The sequence below is a fragment of the Macrobrachium rosenbergii genome, chromosome 55 (assembly GCF_040412425.1).
Source record: "Macrobrachium rosenbergii isolate ZJJX-2024 chromosome 55, ASM4041242v1, whole genome shotgun sequence".
Classification (NCBI taxonomy): domain Eukaryota; kingdom Metazoa; phylum Arthropoda; class Malacostraca; order Decapoda; family Palaemonidae; genus Macrobrachium; species Macrobrachium rosenbergii.
In genome coordinates, this window is record NC_089795.1 from 55,648,758 (window position 1) to 55,673,204 (window position 24,447).

A 24,447-nucleotide genomic window follows, 5' to 3' on the forward strand; every position below is an offset into this window, starting at 1 on the left:
AGGGAGAGAATTACAGGAGAATGAAAAATATGTTCGCCATAATACAGCGCTTTATTCACGTATAATAAAATTATAAATAACAACTATTGAACTACAACAAAAATGATATAGTGCAACCTTATCTGAGGCAGCTAACATTGCTTAATACTAACATGGTTACACAACTCATTATGGAAGGAGCTTCATATTATCCTAGTAATTAACATTATGAGACGATTTCAAGAGTAATATATCTCATTATGCAATGTCTCATAATGATAATAATAATAAATATTGGCACTTCATTTTAAAATGAACGTAAATGCTCTACAAATCCCAACTATGGCGTTGGAATAGCTCATAAAACTTGAATAAATAAACTTAAAGTAAACAATTAAGTCTTGGGAAGGAACATGATGAAATGATGAAAGAAGCTTTACGGTAGGAATAATCCTATACAACGGCCCTCCCAGTACAGTGTCCCATTACATGAGGGGAAGCGAGTGGAACTCTAATCGTCTTGCACCTCTTCCAGCTGATCCAGTGTTGTTACTCTGATACTTGCTGGCCGGGAAGGCACATTTACTAATCCATGGACAACATTGTTTATCCACTGTACGTATCGACTGACCTGCGCGAAAAAGAAGATATTAGCAATTTACCTGAAGTCATTTACGTGCTTCATGAACATGACAAACTCTGTACTTATTCACAGTCAAACATACGATCAACTCTTCATTCTACATATAATTTAGTTGTCTACTCTCTCGCATAATCGATCCATGTTATAATTCATCTCCAGAGACACCATGCATTCCTCTTCACGCTCTTGCATATTAACATCTGCAATCTACAGAACTTACCTCTGTGTAGACTCCAGGGACATTAGGTCTGGCGCAGCCTATTCCCCAGGATACGATGCCACCTAGGTAGTATCTGTTATCAGAGCCTCTGCAGACAAAGGGTCCGCCTGAATCTCCCTGTAAAGTCAAGTCTCGTTAGAATGAATTGTTAGCTAAGAGTCTGATTGGCTTTAGTAAAAGAATGAAAACGTTCAATATATGCACGCCGTTTGATTTTGTTTTCATTTTAGCTCTTGTAGAAAGTACGTGGTGCTGCAACATTTTCTTGTTAGCTTTTTAGCGTCTTTAACATTTAAGTAGGCAACTCCATCATGCGTTTGTCTCTTGGCATGAATTAGTAAAGCTAGCATGCAACTATGTCTGGCCATCATTTTGCGTCCCAGTGATATTATATTTCTATAAGTACATAAAACTTTAATTTTGACAATGAAAAGACCTATGGCCCCTATTACAAAAAAAGATGGACCTTCAGCTACATATCACAGTTTTTAGTGTTTTAGTTACTGAACTATTGACAGTGCGTATCTTTAGAAATGAATACATTAAATATAATGAATCTAGACTGGTTTAACACCAAGAATGTATATCACTCCGTAAGAAAAGTACATGTAAGGATATGGGCAAACAAAACTAAAACCTTGGATTAGGGATGAGACCTGGGATACGACGAAGAGTAAACAAATGAAAGAGTTGTTGTAGAAAAATTTCTGTGAGGAAAAGCGTAAAGTAGATCATACTAAGTACTCAAGGATAGATAGTGAAATTAAACGAAGATCAAGAAGAGACAAGAGAGAATATTTGGACAGACAGGTTGTTGATGCTGACAAAGATATCTGTCCAGGGAACAGTAATGATTTTAGGACAGCCCTACGAATAATTAATAAAACATCCACGAGTGAACAGGAAAAGTGGAAAGTGCAGTTCAAAAGGAGGGATGGGTCAATCGCAACACCAGAAGGAAGAAGACAACTCTGGCAGGAACATTTTTGTGCGGTCATGAATAAGAGATGCGGAGATAATTTGCTTGACATACCAGAAGCTGACGAAGACCTGAATGTGCTTATGAATGATTAAACCTTTTTACTTTTCTGTAAAAGAAAACTATTGTTCCGGCTTTGTCTGTCCGACCGCACTTTTTCTGTCCGCCCTTAGATCTTAAAAACTAACGAGGTTAGAGGGCTGCAAGTTGGTATGTTGATCATCCACCCTCCAGTCATCAAACATACCAAATTGCAGCCCTCTAGCCTCAGTAGTTTTTAAGATCTGAGGGCGGACGGACAGACAAAGCCGGAACAATAGTTTCTTATATTTAAGGTTAAAGTTAGCCATAATCGTGCTTCTGGCAACGATATAGGATAGGCCACCACCAGTCCCTGGTTAAAGTTTCACGGGCCGAGGCTCATAGAACATTATGCCGAGACCACCGAAAGATAGATCTATTTTCGGTGGCCTTGATTATACGCTGTAGCGGCTGCACAGAAAACTCGACTGTGCCAAAGAAACTTCGACGCATTTTTTACTTGTTTTGAAGTGAAATCAGTAATAAAGAAACTTGGGAGATGAAAAACACCAGGTTATGAAGACTTGTAGCAGAGATAATTTCAGCTGAAACTGAAGTGACTCACTGACCACTAACTAGGATGTTTTGCAAATTATGGAATGCAGAAACAAAGCCTAAGCCTAATACCTGATTAAGAATTGGAAGTCACAGCTAAGGTGCCGAAGAAAGGTGACTTGATGGAGTGTGGTTGTAATGATTATATGTAGTATGCTTATTCTCTATAAGGCGAAGAAAGAAACTGATATAAAGCTTTAAATGTGAACAAGCTAGTTTTCGAAAGGCAGGAGTTTAGGAGTTTCACAGATCAGATATTCGTGTCAAGGCACGGTGTACAGTAGTTTATGGAGTTTAAGAAATCCTCTTCTGTTGGCATTGTTGATCACGAGAAGGCATTTGACCGTGTCCAAGGACCAATATTAATGGGGTCCTGTTTCACATTGATTTCCCTGTTATGTATGCAAAGGTGGGTGCCACATGGGAATGTTATTTTACCTTTGCTATTTGCTCTACTCATAGTTCTTTGATGAAATTAATGAAATTGAGTAGTCGGAGATGGGGAAATTTGCAGATGATGTTGTTTTAATCAGCAATCACCTCAAGATTTATAAAGTTTTCTAATAGAAAACATCATGTATCTAGAGAGAGCTAAGAAAAACAAACAAACATGGCTGAGTATGCGCAAGGGGTTGAAATAACGTCAGCTGTAGAAAGGTTTCACGGGTCGCATCTTTCATATATTTAGGAACACTGAGATCCACTACAGGGTCATTGAGCCTGAATTTAGTAAAAGATTAAAAGAAGGCAAATCAACTATGGGCAGGCTGAATAAGGTTTGGAATTAGAGACTGAAACTGCTTATGAAAATAAGTTAATACTTAAATCTAGGAAGGTCTGCATTGCTACATGGACATGAATCGTGGTGTGACAACGAAATCTTACATAAAATATTTTGTCGAATTTAGAAGAAAGCTTTAAGGATATTAGGAGTGGGATTTGTTATAAAACTGGTATTCGTAACGATTAGGTTATGAATCAATAGCACACAAGGCTGAAGATGTTGACAAAGCCATGTATTCAGTAAGCGGCACTATTGTTACGGTAATCCAGAGATTTATTAATGAAAAACTCAGAAAAAGAGGGAAATGCCTGTCAAAAAGAGAAAGGGGCAAAAAATAACATCTGAAGAAGAAAGACACTGGTGGGTGGAATATTTTTGTTAGGTCGTGAGTGAGAGACATAAGAGGATAATTTTAATTTTATACAAATAAGTGAAGTCCTTGGATAGCTGAAATCTGCAACGAATTTTCCATTCACAACCTAACATAGGAATAAATCTCTCGCCTCTATTGTAAGATTCTAGAAGGAACGAAAAAAAAAGTGATGCTATTATAGAGAGTTAAAACATCATAGTTTTATCTAGAGATGACTTCATGGGAAAGGAAAGGAAAAAGAAAGAAAACCAGTGTTCACCTGACAAGCGTCCTTGGTTCCGTATTCATATCCAGCGCAGATCATGGAATCGACGATAGGTCCCGTGTAGCCGATGGCACGATAGCTGCTTCGGCACTTCTGGTCCGAGATGATGGGCACGATCACCTTCTGCAGCAGGTCTGAAGAGCTTCCGCCTTCAGTAACTTTTCCCCAGCCGGTCACCACACAGTCCCCTAAAGTCAGATAGAAGCATGAGTCAGGTCCATTTACAATGAACAAGTTTATCTGAGGTTGTAATGAATCCAGTAAGGCTTAGCGATTTCCTCCTTTTCCTTTAGATTCTACCGTTTTCTGCCGTAGTGCCGAGCTCAAGAAAACTCAAACGCGTGAAGAAAATGGAACATCAAGACCGCTGAAATTAATAAAAGATGATTAACTGTACCAGGGAGAACGGTCACGAGCAACTTGAATGAGCTTTATGACATTGGCAAACATTTTTTGAAAGAAGTAATGTTATTCCCAATGCTTCAAAACAGGGAAAACTGCTTGTAGAAATGTATATCGCAGAATGAAACGTTTGTACGTGAACAAAATGAAAACGAAAAACTCAGTAGAAATAATATTTTAAACAAATGCCAAAACAAGGATTTTCAATGTTTACTCAAAGGAGGCAGTTAACTCCTACACTGAGATAATACAGCAGCCTGGATATTTCAGTAATAAAAAAAAACGATATAAATATCCTGCATAAAAACTCAGGTATCAGTTTCACAGCAGTACTGCAAAGGCTAAGTACGTTTAATTATAGTGATATTCATTTGTACTTTGTTGCGAATCATATACTTGTGTAGCAAGTTTTATGCAATGTATCCAATTGTACGGTAAACACACAATATATATATATATATATATATATATATATATATATATATATATATATATATATATATATATATATATATAGGTGTGTGTGTGACGTATATATGAATGTTTCATTATATATCGTTATGATAAATTGCCCACGCGAATTAACAGTTATGTCATCAAAATGATGAAAAGAAATATGTGACAGGCTTAAGCTACAAATTATTTCGTGAGCCCTAAAAGAAATTACGAGTTACATTCAGGAAAATCTATTCATCATGTGCTGTATTTTAAACTTCCATGAAAGACAAGTAAAAAAGGGAGTAGGAAATAAAAATATTTGCAAAAATTAGCGATTTCAAGGATATCCATAGGTCGCATTCAGTCATTTTCCATGAAGCAGGTCGCTACTAAGACTTTAGAGTCCTTGGCAAATGACACCATCGTTCCAGAGCGGAACTGCGGACATTAATTTTCATTTGAACCCTCGGACCTTCGACTGTAACATCGTTCTAGAGGGGTAGACGTTTAGCAGGAGTTTGTCAAGTGATTGTTTTTTCTTTGTGAGTGTGTATTCAGTTCCTCAATTTATCTTAGCGCAGTTGGTGCTGTTGAGAAGTTTTAACGAATAAATCGTTTATCACGCTACTAGGCTACAGTTGGCGCTTGAGATTTTCATCGATCGTCACTTCGTTGGTCAAGTTATAATAAACCCCGGGCTTCAGCAAGGTAACACTGGAACTGTACTATATTATTGCTAATAATATTGTATATTTGTTCTGGGGTTTTTCTAATCTTGCTGCGTGTTTAGTCTCGTACAAATTTTTGGCAGTCATTATAACTATTTACGTGGGCGTTTACCCATAATCGGACGTGAGTAAACTCCCAAAAATTTACAAAATTTGGAGTAAATTACGCACAACTTTGAAGCTTTGTCTTTTCCAGGATGTTTTTGGTACGAGTTGACAGAGTTCCTGTTCTAACGGTAAAGCTTCACGCATGATAGTCTACAGGTATGTAGGAGGTATTTTTTTCCGCAAAGTTTAGTTTTGTCATTTTTCTTTCTTTTAATTTTTGTAATTTATTTTAATTTATCATAGTATAAGTTTTTGTAATTTACTTTTAAATTGTTGATGTTTTTATCATAAATTTACTTAATTTTTGTAATAAATTTAATTCTTGTAATAAATTTACTTTAATTTGTAAGTACTGTTCTTGAACAACTTCACTAAGCTGTTCTTGAACAACTTCACTAAGCTGTTCTTGAACAACTTCACTTATCCTCCACCCCTTAGGGGCGGCGCCCCTGCAGGGGTGGGGGAGCCCCCATGTTCTGCATAGTAGGTCGTATGACCTACTATGCAGGTTCTTGGGTGGTTTTGAACTAATCAAACTTTCTTTCAGGTGGTATGTATAGACTTAATCAATTTAGTTTTCTTGTAAGTTCAGTTAGGTATTAGGTGTTTTAAATGTGCTTGGCTACCTCCCACTCAGTTAAGTTTACAGACGCTCCCTAAGATTCGAGGAAATTAAGAATGTTGATGCCATCAAACTGCTATATTCGGTATTAAATCATATTAAATTTATGTACAGGTCTGGCGTCCTGGTATTTTTTACTTTAGAATTTTAGCTCCCTGAAAAAAGGAGTGATTGTGGTTAGGTCGTCAGACAAGTTTTGACCAATATTCATAGAGGTTTTGCCCGAATTTAAATTAAGCGTACGATAAAGCTGATTACAGATTACAAAGGCGTTAGACTTAATAGAATTTTCAGAGGATTCGAACTTCTCGCAACCGAAATTTCTGGTTATAGGGGCTATAGGAAGCTCCCTGAACGTACGGGTCATTACGATAATAGGGTTTGCTTACCCAATACTGATCTCTTTAAAAATCATCAGAATCGTGCAAAATTTTCCCCAGTCAGATTGTCCAGAGTAATGTTTGGATTTCTGCTGTCAGCACATGGAGTTTTCTGAAGTTTGTCAGTAACTCATTTTACAAGAATATTTATGAAAATATCACCTTTTTCAAAAATTTGGATCTCCAACGATGTCAAATATTCGTGTTTAGTAAGGTAACCCTTGAATTTGTATGTACGTGGACTAGTATATGCCTCTGCGATCCTCGGACGCGTCATTAGTTAACATACGTCAGACCTGACAAGGTAGTGGAAGAAGCTCCGCTAGCCAAAGTACTGTACCATAGTATGTACCACTACTACCACTAACACTCAACTAACACCACCGTCGCTCGAGACAAGCCGAAGGGTACTGTTACGAGAAAATTTCAAGGAGAGTATATCTGGCTGGTCGGGTGATCATTATCTTATATCTGCACACAATTGATGTACTGTTTCCCGGAGGTACTGAAGCATTAATGCGGCTGAAGGGACGTCTTTTCAAGCGGTTGTTCGTAAGGTGTACGGAACTGAACATGAGCAAATAAGCACGTTGTGTGGGGGTCCGAGGTGAAGGAGCATTCATGGTGGAGGAAGACGGCCAGAGCTCCAAGATCTTCGATGCTGGCAGCCTAACCGTAGGTAAGCTCATGTAATGCAGATCCAAGGGTGTTCCATGTACAAAATCAGCGAAAGGGATATACGAACTTAAAGATTGACGAGGAAGGTCCTTTATAAATTTATCTTCAACCATTTTTAACTTACTGAAAGTGTGAATATCGTCTGAGATTTAAGTTTTTTAGACTCCAATACACTCCTTTGTGATTGATTTTGAGCTTTCAATACATCTGTCCCTACAATTTGACACTTTTTCCCCTAGGTTGAAGTTTCGCTAACAAGGGTGGAACCTTGGAGCCGAGAGCGGTCGAGAGCTATCATCTTGGAACTATCGGGACATTTTCAGTAATTCAGACTGGGTTTTGAATAGGCTGAAGTTTCCCTGAAACGGGTGGAACCTTAGAGCTGAGAGCGGTCGAGAGCTATCTTCTTGGAACTGCCGGGACATTTTCAGTACTTTAGACTGGGTTTTTAATATTTAACTTTAAGAAGCTATATCCTTCGATAAGTACAGTCTGAAAAATAAATTTTTTCTAATAGATATTTTATTAAATTTTCTCTTAACCTCCTAATTAGTCTTTCCACCCCTGATATTACCGTATAATTATTTTAGCGAACTCTTGGCTAGGAACTTTCAGCTCCTGTTAACAGGCAGCACGAAAGCAATTTTTGGTTTAGTTTAAAGTATGAAAATTTAAGTACCTGGAAATTTTTTGCATAGAATAATTGGAATATGTTTACTTTGAGTGGGGCGTAGTCAAGCCACGGTAAGTTTGTCAGGTATTTTGGTTAGTTTTAATACTATTAGGTTACTCATAGCATAAACAGTGTATGTTGCTATCCGTCAACATTGAGTGTTACTCTAAGAATACAGGCAATGAGTTCGTTACCCAGTGAATACAGGCAATGAGTTCGTTACCCAGTGAACATAGGCAATGAGTTCGTTACCCAATGAACATAGGCAATGAGTTCGTTACCCAATGAAAATAGGCAATGAGTTCGTTACCCAATGAACATAGGCAATGAGTTCGTTACCCAATGAACATAGGCAATGAGTTCGTTACCCAATGAACATAGGCAATGAGTTCGTTACCCAATGAACATAGGCAATGAGTTCGTTACCCAATGAACATAGGCAATGAGTTCGTTACCCAATGAACATAGGCAATGAGTTCGTTACCCAATGAACATAGGCAATGAGTTCGTTACCCAATGAACATAGGCAATGAGTTCGTTACCCAATGAACATAGGCAATGAGTTCGTTACCCAATGAACATAGGCAATGAGTTCGTTACCCAATGAACATAGGCAATGAGTTCGTTATCCAATGAACATAGGCAATGAGCTCGTTATCCAATGAACATAGGCAATGAGTTCGTTACCCAATGAACATAGGCAATGAGTTCTTTACCCAATGAACATAGGCAATGAATTCGTTACCCAATGAACATAGGCAATGAGTTCGTTACCCAATGAACATAGGCAATGAGTTCGTTACCCAATGAACATAGGCAATGAGTTCGTTACCCAATGAACATAGGCAATGGGTTCGTTACCCAATGAACATAGGCAATGGGTTCGTTACTCTATGAACATAGGCAATGGGTTCGTTACTCTATGAACATAGGCAATGGGTTTTTTTACTCTTATGAACATAGGCAATGAGTTTTTTTTACTCTTATGAACATAGGCAATGAGTTTTTTTTACTCTTATGAACATAGGCAATGAATTTTTTTTTACTCTATGAACATAGGCAATGAGTTTTTTACTCTATGAACATAGGCAATGGGTTTTTTTACTCTATGAACATAGGCAATGAGTTTTTTTACTCTATGAACATAGGCAATGAGTGTTTTTTTCACTCTATGAACGTAGGCAATGAGTTGTTTTTACTCTATGAACGTAGGCAATGAGTTTTTTTTACTCTATGAACGTAGGCAATGAGTTTTTTTTACTCTATGAACGTAGGCAATGAGTTTTTTTACTCTATGAACGTAGGCAATGAGTTTTTTTACTCTATGAACGTAGGCAATGAGTTTTTTTACTCTATGAACGTAGGCAATGAGTTTTTTTTACTCTATGAACATAGGCAATGAGTTTTTTTTACTCTATGAACATAGGCAATGAGTTTGTTACCCAATGAACATAGGCAATGAGTTCATTACCCAATGAACATAGGCAATGAGCTCGTTACCCAATGAACATAGGCAATGAGTTCGTTACCCAATGAACGTAGGCAATGAGTTCGTTACCCAATGAACATAGGCAATGAGTTCGTTACCCAATGAACATAGGCAATGAGTTCGTTACCCAATGAACATAGGCAATGAGTTCGTTACCCAGTGAACGTAGGCAATGAGTTTGTTACCCAGTGAACATAGGCAATGAGTTTTTACTCTGTGAACATAGGCAATGAGTTTTTGAACATAGTCAATGAGTTTTTTACCCAATGAACATAGGCAATGAGTTCGTTACCCAATGAACATAGGCAATGAGTTCGTTACCCAATGAACATAGGCAATGAGTTCGTTACCCAATGAACATAGGCAATGAGTTCGTTACCCAATGAACATAGGCAATGAGTTCGTTACCCAATGAACATAGGCAATGAGTTCGTTACCCAATGAACATAGGCAATGAGTTCGTTACCCAATGAACGTAGGCAATGAGTTTGTTACCCAATGAACATAGGCAATGAGTTCGTTACCCAATGAACATAGGCAATGAGTTCGTTACCCAATGAACATAGGCAATGAGTTCGTTACCCAGTGAACATAGGCAATGAGTTCGTTACCCAGTGAACATAGGCAATGAGTTCATTACCCAGTGAACATAGTCAATGAGTTCGTTACCCAATGAACATAGGCAATGAGTTGTTACTCCAATGAACATAGCAATGAGTTCGTTACCCAATGAACATAGGCAATGAGTTCGTTATCCAATGAACATAGGCAATGAGTTCGTTACCCAATGAACATAGGCAATGAGTTCGTTACCCAGTGAACATAGGCAATGAGTTCGTTACCCAATGAACATAGGCAATGAGTTCAAGTACCCAATGAACATAGGCAATGAGTTCGTTACCCAATGAACATAGGCAATGAGTTCATACTCCAATGAACATAGGCAATGAGTTTGTTACCCAATGAATATAGGCAATGAGTTTTTTTTACTCTGTGAACATAGGCAATGAGTTTTTTTTTACTCTGTGAACATAGGCAATGAGTTTTTTTTACTCTGTGAACATAGGCAATGAGTTTTTTTTACTCTGTGAACATAGGCAGTGAGTTTGTTACCCAATGAACATAGGCAGTGAGTTTGTTACCCAATGAACATAGGCAGTGAGTTCGTTACCCAATGAAAATAGGCAAAGAATTCGTTACCCAATGAACATAGGCAAAGAATTCGTTACCCAATGAACATAGGCAATGAGTTCGTTACCCAATGAACACAGGCAGTGAGTTTGCTATCTATAATTTAAGGCACGACTTTACAGTGATATCCATCAACAAGGCTTGAGCGTGTGAAATTCGCATTAACATAGTGAAGTTGTGAAGATATTAGCATATGAGTTGGATGCAATTTTCGGTACCCGTTATTTAGTGAATGCGACGCTGTAATGAGTCGGTGTTCGGCAAGCTGTCCATGGCAATCAGGTGTTTGATTGTATTTGCTATATAGCACTTGAAATGTTTAAAAGGTCATCAGGCAGTTGCTTTATTCTGAAGTTCAGTGGTTTTTTTAACTTTTACCTGAAATCTTGAAAGCTCGGTTATCTTTTTAAGGATATGACTTTGATCATAGTATGTGGGTTATCCTAATTTTGAGGCGAAGCCTATTCAATATGCGTATTATAACGACATTCGCTTTCCATACTGATTGAGGAGAGACTCCTACTTCAGCTTTTCTTTCATCATAATTTACCAGGTTGCGGAGTAAAGCCCTACTCCCTACTCCTTCCTTTGAATCCCCTGACATCCATCTCTGTCTCTTGCGGCTGGGCTTTATTACCGTTTTGTGACTTCATTACTTTTTTGCCTGTGATTTCAGTCCTTATTTGCAATGGCAACGCCTTAGATCGAGAAAAATGTGGTAAAGGAATGGGGTTATTTAGGTTTTTAGATAGTTTTCTTAGACCTATGCGGCTTCTCCGTGATTATCGTCAGCTCGGCTCGTTTGCTGCATATATATAATATATATATATATATATATATATATATATATATATATATATATATATATATATATATATATATATGAAAACATTTTAACTGTTGAGGCTCTTTATTTAGGGTAGGTCAACGATCGCAAATACGAAACAGCGTAGGTGAATTCAACGTGTGATAATTTTTAATTAAGATAGTTGACAGTAAGTCAGCCAGCTTTTCCTAACACCATTTGCTATTCATACAAATTAAGAAAACGGCGTCTCTTCTGATGTTGTGAGCAGTCTGTACCTGAGCATCAGGAAATTTGAGTTTTGGTGGCTTACTTGAATATCATACTGTAGCTTGAAAATTTAATTATTTCAAAAAACAACCCCGAAAGGCTCCCCTCCAGAATACGAGCTTTCAAAAAAAAAAAAAAAGTATCACGGCTGTATCTTTTACCGTTATTGCTCCAAAGATATGTTAGCTCTCACCTACCCACCCCCTACCACATCCCCTGAACGCCAGAAATCGATATCTGAATCTCCGGAACGGCCGAACGGATTTCGACGAAATTTGGTGCGATAAAAGACCTTAATGGGAAACCTCTAAAGCCAAAGCTTCATCCCGATCAGTTAAATATAATTCCAGAGTTATAAAGGACCAAAGTCGGGTTTTTTGTTTACTCCGGGTGGCTGGGCTTGGCTAACCGCCAACTACCGTGGCGTTTGATTATACGGAGACCAGAACAGTCATTCAAAACGTGAATGCTGTACATCTGAGTGTGTTCACCTACAAAGCTTGCAGTTATCAAAATATCACAAGTGTTTGTATGTTGTTTATGACGTAATAAATGGATCATTGAGATTAATAACAAGAACTTTTGAAATTACCAGAGAATGTAATGATAAGGATTAACTACATAAATTGCTTGGAAGTAGTTGCTTTAAAGATTTCTATTTAATGTAACTGAAGAGCACTAATGACGAAGCATTACACCTAACAAGTAATTGATAAGATCCAAAGCTTCCAGAAAAAAAAAGTCTTCGCCCTCCTTATGCCGTATTTATCACGAAGAGATAGAACAAGAATGAATAATTACTAACCAGAAAAGTTCTTCAAGGGTGGAGGCAAGCATACAGGAGACACCGTCATGCCATCTAGCGTCAGAGGAGCCGACAGTTTGATGAGGGCGATGTCATTCTCCTGGGTGTTGGAGTTGTAGTTCTCGTGCTCGATGATGCGCTCGATGTAACGGGTCTGTTCCGATCCTGGAAAGATGATGATGGACACTATAGACTTAATAGAGTGAAGAGTGGAGTGGTGACTGTTCTTGCGAATTCACTCACGTCTGTGTGACAACTTAAAGTCAGTTAATTAATCAATCCTCTCCATTCACTTCACCAATGTAATGTTTAACTTTGTACATCTTCTTGCTCACTTATTCACTTTTCTGCTCCCCCCGTCTTTGGTCTCACAAGCATCAATTATGTAGGCCTACATCTTCCAGAGGTTATTTAATGTTCTCACCTTCCGATACCAAAAATTTTTTTGTTTGTCTTGATTATATTTATATTTATTACACTGTGGCGTGCCCCGTTTCTTGACATTATTAAGTTCCTCTTAATGCGGTTGCTGTAAATATTTTGGTCCCGATAATGATTGCAATCATAATTTATGCTAGGCCTAATCATTGTCCTACAAATCTTACCTTCTTTCTGCTTGAGGATGTGGTCTCCAGCCACGACAATGAGGTCCTTAGCGGTGAACTGGTGGGTGCAGTGAGCTGCGGTTACTACCCAATTCTGGTCGATGACGGTGGCACCGCATAAATGGTAGGTATACCAGTTGTAGCGCCACTGTAGCGACACTTGCCAAGGGAATTCATCTGTGAAAAAAGGAAGCAAAACTTGATGAGATTTTTAAATCTTGAATTTAACGTTTGGTTTCTGAATTCAACCACAACAGCACGTTCCCCCACAAATGCTGGAAGGTTCCGTTGCCCATCCATAGTTTCTAATTTTAATCTCATGGTGGTCATAAAATTATTATTTATATACTTCGATAATGCTGATATGAATGATGACTGATACCGCATTTGCATATATATATATATATATATATATATATATATATATATATATATATATATATATATATATAATTATATACGTGTATATATATACTGTAAATACAGTGTATATATATATATATATATTATATATATATATATATATATATATATATATATTATATATATATATATATATATATATTATATATATATATATATATATATATATATATATATATATATATATAATCAATACTAATTAATGATTTTTCAGTGTGTCAACCAAGTAGCAACGATAAGCAGACTTGTAGACGACTTTGAGCTAACTTGTACTTTAACATAATTAGCAGATGCATCATCTTTTACCTATATGATATTTAGTAGTTGTTGCACACTACGTTGCCTTTGATAGTTTAGTAACTGTCGTGCCATGAAATATCTCTAATTTACCCATCACATGAATTTACTTTTTAACAAAATACTGATAGGCCGAAAGCACCCCTAAGTAAATATTAGTTCTACAAAGGTGAAGTTCCCAATCTTACTTGAAGACAATTGCAGGCTTTTCATCTACTGTAGTTAACATTCCATGTTACCATTTCCATTGTGTAATTGTGCGCCATGTTTTAGAAATATTTACCAGAATCCTCACTTATCCATGCGTATTAATTCCTACAGTAACTTTGTAGTTAGTGCTATTGCTGAATGGAGAAAAACCCAGGTGAAAAACCAACCTTGTTTAATAATTCCAAGTGCACTCGTACTTCAGATATTTATTTGTCTATTTCCGTTTATGATTTGTTGAATAACAAGTTTTTCGCTATCATAACTATCTTTGATGACGAGGATTTAAATAACAGTAGGGAGGATGGGAAGGAGGAGAATGAAGAGAAGAGGAAAAGAAAAGTAAATGTAAGTAACAAATGAAGGGAATGTAGTCAGTCAGAGTCCAACTGAACTTACGGTCCTCCGCTGGAGATCCTCCGACAATCCTGATGATGGCATCCGGAACTGCGTTGCGTCGGATTCCACAGATTTCGCTGTTCCTTTCCGCTGCACCTGACGACCTGTGGAAAAGTCAGATACAAGACTGATTAGTGGTTGGGAAAAGCTTTGGTGGTTATTGTACACGGTCTCTCTGACATTTACGGACCTGATGTGTCGAGGATTACTCTCATTGTCTGACTTTCTTCCTTCGCTCTCCAGCAATGAATACCAACGCTTCGGGAATTCTTTCCCACCGTCACGATTACAAAAAAAAAGTCTCGAAACGTTGTAATGTTTATAAATGAAAAAAAAAAAAAAACGATTTCTCGTATTCTTGCTGTCGTATTTACCAGAAATAAAAACCGCACGTGTATATTTTGTTTACTCGCATCTTCACTTAAAAAATAGGAGTTTGTTGTTTATTTGCTTATTCATCAAAAATGTGCTGTTGCAGTGTAATTGTTACAGCCTGCTTTCCCTGTCCGTACATTGTATCATCAGTTCGTTTAATCACATAAGAAATTTTTATTATTTTGTTTATTCACTTACAATTATGATTTTACTCGCTATTAAAATTTTACTTAGGAAATTTTATTTATTTATTCATCCAAAATCGTTTTCAAAGGTGATTTCCAGTTATTTATTTTTTGAGGTTCTCTTATTTATCTACCCATCACTGAACACAAGTAGAAGTTTGAATAAACAAATATCCTGATTTGTACTAGCATGACGAGCAATCATGTTTTGAAATGGATACAAAACAAAGATAATGGCAATAGGTATTATTTATAGGGATAGTGTCATCAGTGTACCTCATGTGGTGCACTGTAGGCATTACTTAAGGTTCTTTGCAGGGTCCCTTCGATCCCTAGCTGCAACCTCTTTCATTCCTTTCTGTGCCTTCGTTCATATTTTCTTTCTTCTATCTTCCTTTCCACCCTCTCCTAACAATTGATTCATAGTGCAACTGCGAGGTTTTCCTCCTGTTACACCTTTCAAACCTTTTACTGTCAGTTTCCGTTTCAGAGCTGAATGACCTCATAGGTCCCAGCGCTTGGCCTTTGGCCTAAATCCTATATTCCATTCTTTTGGAATTAAGAGAAAATAATTCTATTTTTTTTTCACGAGAGAAAAGCAGATTGCATTAGTATTAACCAGATTCACTGAGTTATTTCGCAATATCTAATAAAAGGGGGTTATTTTCATGTTTTTGTCGGCCTATAATTCCTTCGTGTAATGAAGCGGTCAGGTAATCACCAGTGTGAAACCCAGAGTCCCGATCTCGGGGGGAAAAGTTGCATGACACGTTTGTAAACAACACTGGGGAATAAAGTCATATGAGTAGTAGAAAGTACAGAAACACAGGAATTCAAGAGGAGATTCTGATATAGACCGTAAGTCATCGCATGATAGGGGCTGAAATGACTGGCTTTCTCCTCGCTATTTCTTTTTCCCAATCTCGTAAATTGCGAGAGCCATTGTTTAAAGGTACCGAGCATAAACAGAGGTATTTGTTGTTTCCTAGTACCACATATTTTCTATTTAGGGTTTGCCTTGATAAATGATTTGGAAGATTACAGCCATCTGACAGCGCCTCTGACGTTACTGTGCAGTGCAAGCTAATTTGGATCTTACAGTCCTATCCAGTGAGATGCATTTTCATTAAACTTTGTTGTTTAGTAGAAAAGCCCGAGAGCCAAATAAAGGTTTTTCTTTTGATTTATGGAACGCGTTTATGGCGATTACATAAGGAGAAAATTCAGGGATGGTGTAAAGTCAAACATCTCATCTCACTGGACAAGGAAGAAAAAGAGAGCTCCTCGATAAAAAGGAAGCAAAGAGGACAAGGCGATTAGAGAGATGGAACGAAAAACAAACGCCAAGAAAATCCGGACACGAAAAGAGGTCAGAGTAGAAATCGTTGACCTCATATTGAGGGTGACAGCGAGCTGACAAATGCTGGTTCTTTGGGATCCTGTCAAATTAGCCTTACAACCGGTAATCTGAGGTTTCATTCATTAACTCTGCGTTTTGCGCGCTGGGCGGTGTTGCGCCTCTCATTATTTCTTTTTGAATGGTATTTGAGATATTATGGTGCAACATTTGGATTTTTCCAAGACTTTCTACTTGAATATAGTACTAACGATAATAATAATAATAATGAGAGATGAGCTCTCGGTATAAATCTTAATATATCTATACTGCTAAACTAATGTGAACTTTATTTTTCATTATAAAGCCAGCAACGACAGTAATTACAATACCAATCAATAACAGCGAGTGTAGCGATGACGCGAAACTTTCGAATAACGCATTTTATCTCCTTAAAAGTCCTGGTTGACCACACTTTTGTTATGGTACTGATTTTAAGGATTAGTAGCAAACCACAGTAAAGCATCTGCCAGATGCGATAGAATAAATAATAGCATAATCTTATTGCGTAATGGAGGGTAAATAAACTTTAAATGCATGTCGCCATTAAAAGTTAGGTTAAAGTCTCGTCATGCTGATAGGGTGGGAAATGATTATACTAAAAATATGAAATAGATAAGGTATTTTTTTTATTTTTCAGAAATATCAGGAAGTCCTAAACAATACTTAGGGAACTGGGAAAAAGATATTATTTGTGTTTTAGTGGAACACAAATATTTCATTAAAGCACGATATGTAATCAATGGATAAACTATGAGTATCGGACTCTAGGATGTGTAGACGCATAGGCGAGTGCTAAAAATGAAAATAAAAAATAGAAAGCAGTCGGAACTTCGCTGTAGTTAAGACCAGGAGTGATATAATATGACACGTTTGGAAACCATATGCAAAAACCGTTTTCCTCTCACTGGATTCATGAGAAAATGCAATTTCCCTAATATTTATAGAATAGGTTGAAGTTTCTTCTTCCTCCAAGCATACGAACAATTTGAAAGGAACCAAGGAGAGCTGACGTCAAATAATTTACTTTACCCTGAACAATAATGCAAGTTATTTTATATGAAACTTGCACGCTATTTGCAGCCACATTGCCAACAAGTGCTACTGTTACTGATAAAGCATTGGTTGTTAAGGTGGATTATAATGTCAGTCTTAGCATTACTCAAATAACAAGGCTCTGTTGCCATATGGGTCTATATCAAATTATTTTCAATGTGTGACAATATATTTGGTCCCTTCCTGAGTTAGATTCGATATCACGCTGACTTATATTTCTCAATTTCCACCTTAAGGCCCTCTCCTTTGGCAGAAAGATTCTTCATAAGGGGTTATCCTTCCGTTTCCCAGCTATTATTATTATTATTATTTCACCTACGGCGTTCTACAGTCAACTGGCTACAAGTTTCCAAACTGGGGTACGCGTACCCACAGGGATATATGTGCAAAGGGTACGGATCTTACTTCTAATATTGACTTTGAGAGAGTGATGGATTTCTTAAGTCACAAGAAAATGCTGCATAAATCAACAGAAATCTTAAAAACATGAGTTAAATCAAGTTCCACGTTGCATGGATATTGAAAAGCCTAGAGTAAGTACTTACGAATGATATACTCAAAATGCAGAACAGGAAAATCACTCAAAATAAAGAAGAGAGAGAAATCAGATGAACTTAGATAAAGCAAACCAAATCATCTTTTAATGGTTTCGTGGCCATAACATAACGGTCTGCACAAAGCATAGTTTTTTCTTCAGTTCACAAAATGTTTTTTGGAACTATGTCAAGAAACTGATTGAAAATCTGAGTCGTTCCGGGAAACCATTCGCCTTACCGGCACGTTTACCCGCTTTAATTATAGTCCCCAGAATTAGCAGGTTAAACCATGAACGATTATTGTCCTCTGTCGAGTGATAATTATTTAATTGCTGCGCACAGGTAATTGAATGGTTGATGGTACTTTCGGCAGAAACCGGACTTAATGGTAGTTTTTTAGTAAGTGAAATTTGATTGCGTCATGGGAGTACAAAAACACCGTCACCATTTAGGAGTCATCAGATTTTTCTTCACCATACCCAAAAGGCGCACCTGTATAATATTTGCACGTATATCTTGCGTTATTGTGTAGAGACCATATATATATATATATATATATATATATATATATATATATATATATATATATATATATATATATACATACATACTTATTATAATGTTCGTGTAAACATATATAATATATTATAATTACATACATTTATATATATATATATATATATATATATATATATATATATATATATATATAATGTTATATATATATGCACTATTACGAATATATATGGATTTGCATGAATGTGCCCGCAACAGATCAATAAAGAAAAAATAAACTAATTCTTGCACTCACTAGTATATTCAGGCACTCGTCCCAAAAACCAACTACCGGCATTCCAACGATAGCTAAGAGCAATGAGTGATACTCCTTCAGCGACCGGATATATTATCATAGGTTAATGAATGATAATGAAAAAAGAAACGTACAGAAAGGATTTCTGGTTCTTTAATCATAGCGACTCACATTCCACCAAATCAGCCAAGACTTTTCGGTAATCACGCACTTTTTATCGTACAATGGTCACAGATACACTGCAGCGACACTGGTGAAGTTTCCTCGACCACAAACTGGTTTAGGTGCAATTTCATAACACACTTGATTATCACAAGTCACGAGAAGGACACCTCATCTCGGCTTTCACTACACTTTGTCGAATTTTTTGTTTTTTGGAAAACGCCAAGAGACAGGAAGAAAATGAGCTGCTGGCGACGCCTTCCTGCTTTGAAACCGTTTCTCATTACAATGGCTCCAGAATTTCTTTAGCGCTTGAGTATGATGGTATTATGGCTAATGGCAGCTGGAGGAAATCCAAAAGTTGTAATCAGTGGCGATTAAGGACGTTATAAGTGCTGATGAGTGTTCAGAGAGGGACTGAAAATGCATCTGTTTTGATCGCAATTGTGGGAACTGAAGCATTACTCGGAAGATTTTGTTTTCTTTTTATTGACATCTTCACTTGATGTGTTGTTGCTGTGACGCTGTAAGTAATTTGATGATCAAATAATCTAACAAACCATGCGAGCAGCAGTAAGGGCCCTTCCTTTGTAGTTAATTTACAGAGAGTGCAGTGGTTGCAGTGTAATTCAATACATATCAAGCAGTCTATTTTGGTCCGAGCAGCTGTTCCAGCTCTCCCAAATCGTGGTCTTATTTGTTCTTGACATACTTAATTATGGGCGTGGAGAAGGAGAGAAATGGCAACTAGACTACAGCCCACAAGAAAAAAAAACTACACTACACGTTCTGTAATTACAAAAAAGAACTGTACCTTATATAAACTTAATATTAAATTTGTGCGAAGATAAATCTTTGCTCAGCCTGTTTTCAAGTTAATATCTTGGCTACTCCCATGTCCTGAATCATTATCCGTCTTCCTCCTCAGAGTGCCCCATCTCCCAAAATATCGTCGGTTACAGACATTTGGATACCTGGAAAAGCTGGCGGCTTGGAGAGCTGGCGTGGTACAAAGCCTTGTATGCGTCTGCTTTGTTTTGTTTTATTCATCGTATTCATCAGATACTCGTGTTTCCTGTCATTATGGTTCAGAAATATCTTTCAGCCTTGGTGAATGTTGTTGTAACTAATACAATTAAAGTTTCTCATTTTACAATCCGATGTAGATCATCAACAGTTACTTAACTTTAAACGCGAACTCTGAGAACTCACTCGTTCATTCATTGCGAATAGTTGTGATTTTTACCATTTTTTGACAATTGAATATAAAACATCTTATATATATATATATATATATATATATATATATATATAAATATGAATATATATATGTATATATATACTGTATATATATTTGTACATATATAATGGATATGTATGTGTATATATATATATAATGGTAACATGTCTGAGGTTAGAGAACGTGAGCTATTAATGACACCTTCCTAATATTCCATTAACTGCTGATGATGAAAATAAATATTAGTAGTTGACAGAGGGTCTTACATGAAAGTAGAATAGCATCAAATCGTTTGTGCCCTGTTATGTTTCCTATTGTTTAAGTTATCATATTACCTTTCTATCCGGATGTTCGGCATCGACAATTACCAACATCTCAAAATGAGTCATCAATACGAGCAACTATTTTATAGAAAATGAAAGTCATGGCATAGTTTATCAACACAGCGTGTCCTTGTCTCTCATATAAAGTGTATTCCTATTAGTCTATGGTTTAACATTCCGCTAAGCATTTTAAGGATAACCGGTTTAGCAGGCCTAAAATACCATATTCTTTGACGGAGCCATAAGTATGGCCACAAATTTCCGTTACCTTTTCGTTTTTTCGCTTACAGATGGAGGAGGTATGGACAGGGCTTTTAAGTATAATTGAAATACCATCTACCTTCTTTCCACAGGAATTGTTTTTGTCTATGAAATTTATTTGCTGATTTGTCTATAGGTTAGCTTATCACGCGAGTGTGCCTTCGTAAGGAACTAGTCAGCACTGATAATAATTATAAGCCATTTCCAACTGAGTAGAGGTTCATATGGAGACAGCATAATCTCAAAATTGTAGTGACCGTAGCGTAGACAATAGCATTAGTCATGGAAGCCGCTTATGCAGTATCAGCAACAAAGACAGTGTACCCTATTAAAGAAGGGAAGAGACTGGTAGCCCCTTCATTCGGTGAACACGAGGGTGCACTTCGCGGTTACAAGGTTTTAAGGTCAGGAAGGATGGAAATTCACTATTGGTTTAGGAAGAAAATTTACTGTTAGACACACGCGTTTGCTTATTTGTTTGTTAACCGATGCGAGGCAATCTTGACAATTACAGTACTTGTAAGGTAAGCGGCGCGTTCACTGTATAATTTGCCCAAGTCCGTCTATTGACTCGTTTTCTATTTCTGTTGCTTATTTTATTTATTCTTCGTACTTGATTATTTGTTTAGTTTTGTTGAGGCGAAGGATAATGGTCTCTGAATCATGTTTTAGTTTGAGAACTTTCGTAATTCATTATGTTTATACATTTTGTGCCCATCTTTTTTGCTATCAGTCTGTCTCTCAGGATGGAAAAAAAAGAAAAACGATTATGATGTGTATGAGAGAGAGAGAGAGAGAGAGAGAGAGAGAGAGAGAGAGAGAGAGAGAGAGAGAGAGAGAGATGCTACTAGACATATGATTTCGTGTAAGGAGACCGATGAAAGCAAGGTCTAAATTTAGCATGTCATTCTAGCTCTTCGTTGGGGGAGTCGGTAGAGCTGTGGACTAGCACTCTCTAGGCCCGAGTTCGAGTCTCCGGCCGGCTGATGAAGTGTTAGAGGAATTTATTTCGGTGATAGAAATCATTTCTCGCTATAATGTGGTTTGGATTCCACAACAAGTTGTAGGGTACTGCTGTTGGCAACCACTTGGTTCTTAGCCACGTTAAATAACTCTAATCCTTCGGGCCAGCCCTAGGAGAGCTGCTAATCAGCTCAGTGATCTGGTAAAACTAAGGTATACTTAACTTAGCATGTCATTCAGCACTGGGCTTATGGGTACGTCATGTCGTCACTCATTTTGCCATTCCTCTTTCCTCCCTGCAGCTCTGAAATATTCATGCCAGGCTGATGATGCCTTGCACAAAAGCTGTCTAATCCGATATCATCTGGATATCACCCTCCATCGACCATTCAAGCAAAGGATTTCTGTGAATGCTTCAGTGTTCCCGTTTTATTGTCTCCTTAGACCGGCCAATGAAGAATAAGAGGTATTCATTTCTGGTTATAGAAATTCATTTCTCGTCATAATGTGGCTCGGATTCCACAATAAGCTGTAGATCCCGTTGCTAGGTAACCAGTTGGTTCTTAGCCACGTAAAATAAATCTAATCCTTCGGGCTAGCCCTAGGAGAGCTGTTAATCAGCTCAGTGATCTGGTTACACTAAAATATACTTATCCTTTTTTATTGTCTCCATATTCCCATACACAGAATCATTCTGGGTTCAATAAGGGCGTTTGGTTGTGTGCCTCATTAGTGTTCTAGCAAAATAAGCGGCATAACGGACGCCATCAAAGCTTCGACGTTATTCTTATAAAATCACACTTTCAGCATTGATGACCTCAGATGTTGTAACGCCAATTCGCAGATACCAATCAATCATTCAAGTATGACAACGCTGTCACAACGTAACTATTGTGAACTGCATTTCACAAATCTTCCAAAGGTGAATTAAACTATAAGGGAATTAAAAGTTATGTTCTAGACCCAGAGTTTTTCCCTTCCTCAACAACAAAATCCTCTGCATCAGTTTTAGATTTATCTAAAACCCCAAAGAACATGGCCCTTTCTTAAAAAGGCATTATGACACTCACTTCACGTACGGAAAAAAAAAAAAAACTATAACAAGTCTGAGAAACTGAATCATGGACATCGAAAACACTTCGTCATGAAATGGATTAACGTGTCGTCCAGAATCTTATGAGGTGCTACTTTGGCTTGTTATCCACGCGTCACCTGCTCCGAGGTGCTAGTACTGAACACCGTGTGGTAAATGTAAACCAGACGGCCGCACGAAGATATCATTTACTAATGTAATGTGTCGACAGCACAATATAGAAATGGGTGTATATAACACTTTGTTCCCCGAGGGGCTAGCACTAAACACGGCGTCCCAAGGAACTTTCGCCATGTTTAGCACACTAAACTGTGTTTTAGTATAGTACCCCGGAGTAGGTGACGCGTAGATGACAAGCCAAAGTAGCACCCCTTAAGGTTATAGCCGTCAGTAAGACTCCCGACAACATTGCTTAGCAGCAGCCTGAATGAAGGAAACGAGAGAGAGAAAGAGGTGCTGCATGAAAGTCTGAACCCTTCGTGTTACAATTAGATTTTGTTTACTTTATACACGACCTACATAATTTTCTCATTTCCAAGGGAGATTTTCCACGAGTGTTAAAGCTTTCTTAAAATTTTCAGACAAATAGTAAATGTGAAAGTTCATTCTTCGAATGAAGAGAGAGAGAGAGAGAGAGAGAGAGAGAGAGAGAGAGAGAGAGAGAGAGAGAGAGAGAGAGAGAGATGAGAAAGCACATGTGGTTTTAGCATTTTTTCGCGCGAAACCAGGCTGAGTTGCCTAAGGGTTTAAAAACAAAAAGTAAATATTTGGTATCAATAAATTGAGGACAGTTTGAACGAAAGACAAGTTTGATAATTTCGTCATGTGTGTCACCTTCATAAAAAACGAAATGATCCTCTGCAACTTTAGAAGTGCAATCCAGAATTAAACTGCAAATCCCAAATAAATGGGAGATTTCAGTCACCCGGCAGCTCTAAATTTCAGGGGCAGAGTCTTAATGGATTGCTATTATCCTCTGTTCTATACTGGAGAGAGAGATAGAGAGAAACTGTTCTTAATTTACTGATTTCATTTCAAGTACAAGATAAAAAGGAGTTGAGAGAGCTCTTGCAATGACTTGCTACTTTTTGGGGCTAAGGAAAGCTAATTAAAATGGTGGTCCATCGCGACCTAAATAGCAGAGGGAATGCATGGGTAGCAGATCCAGAGAGAGAGAGAGAGAGAGAGAGAGAGAGAGAGAGAGAGAGAGAGAGAGAGACTTATGTTTATCTTGGAATTAATTAGTCAAAACGAACTGCCGGATATTGTTTGAGTTAGAACGGGGCGACTGGTCAAAATCTCTCAGACACAGAGCTAGTGAAGGTAATGATTGCAACTGCCAGGAAACGTGTCGCTAAGTCTCTGAATTACTAGTTAGTAAGACTCTCTCTCTATCTCTCTCTCTCTCTCTCTCTCTCTCTCTCTCTCTCATTTTTGGGAAAATCTTCTACAGAGCTTCTCGAAAAAGGAAGCGGATTATTGAAATCAACATCATATTATTATAATGAACTTCCCGCGATGGCAGTTATCGATTGGTAAGGCGTGATAAACGCCCAAAGACGTGCAGTGTCGGGGCTATAGCTAGTTTCAGGAACGCCTTAATATATTACAAACAAACCATAATTCTCTTCTTCTTATATATATATA

General features: G+C 37.5%; 1 protein-coding gene and 1 long non-coding RNA gene across 3 annotated transcripts in view; one reads left to right on the forward strand and one right to left on the reverse strand.

Moving 5' to 3' along the window:
* Positions 1-32: 32 nt before the first annotated feature.
* LOC136835281 (trypsin-1-like) overlaps positions 33-24,447 on the reverse strand; it is a 48,805-nt gene continuing 24,390 nt past the window's right edge. Inside the window, exons 3-8 of the mRNA XM_067098591.1 lie at positions 14,400-14,503; positions 13,074-13,250; positions 12,469-12,633; positions 3,874-4,067; positions 843-959; positions 33-610 (exon numbers count right to left, since the gene is read on the reverse strand). Of these exons, the coding sequence (XP_066954692.1) occupies positions 491-610; positions 843-959; positions 3,874-4,067; positions 12,469-12,633; positions 13,074-13,250; positions 14,400-14,503 (877 nt within the window). The 3' untranslated portion in view covers positions 33-490. The remainder of the gene's footprint in view (positions 611-842; positions 960-3,873; positions 4,068-12,468; positions 12,634-13,073; positions 13,251-14,399; positions 14,504-24,447) is intronic.
* LOC136835284 (uncharacterized) lies at positions 4,997-7,868 on the forward strand. 2 transcript variants are annotated; one of them, XR_010852082.1, is made up of 4 exons: positions 5,005-5,427; positions 5,644-5,711; positions 7,060-7,236; positions 7,475-7,868. It is a non-coding gene; the product is annotated as an uncharacterized lncRNA (long non-coding RNA). The 2 variants fall into 2 exon arrangements; XR_010852081.1 differs by having other exon boundaries at positions 4,997-5,427; positions 5,644-7,236.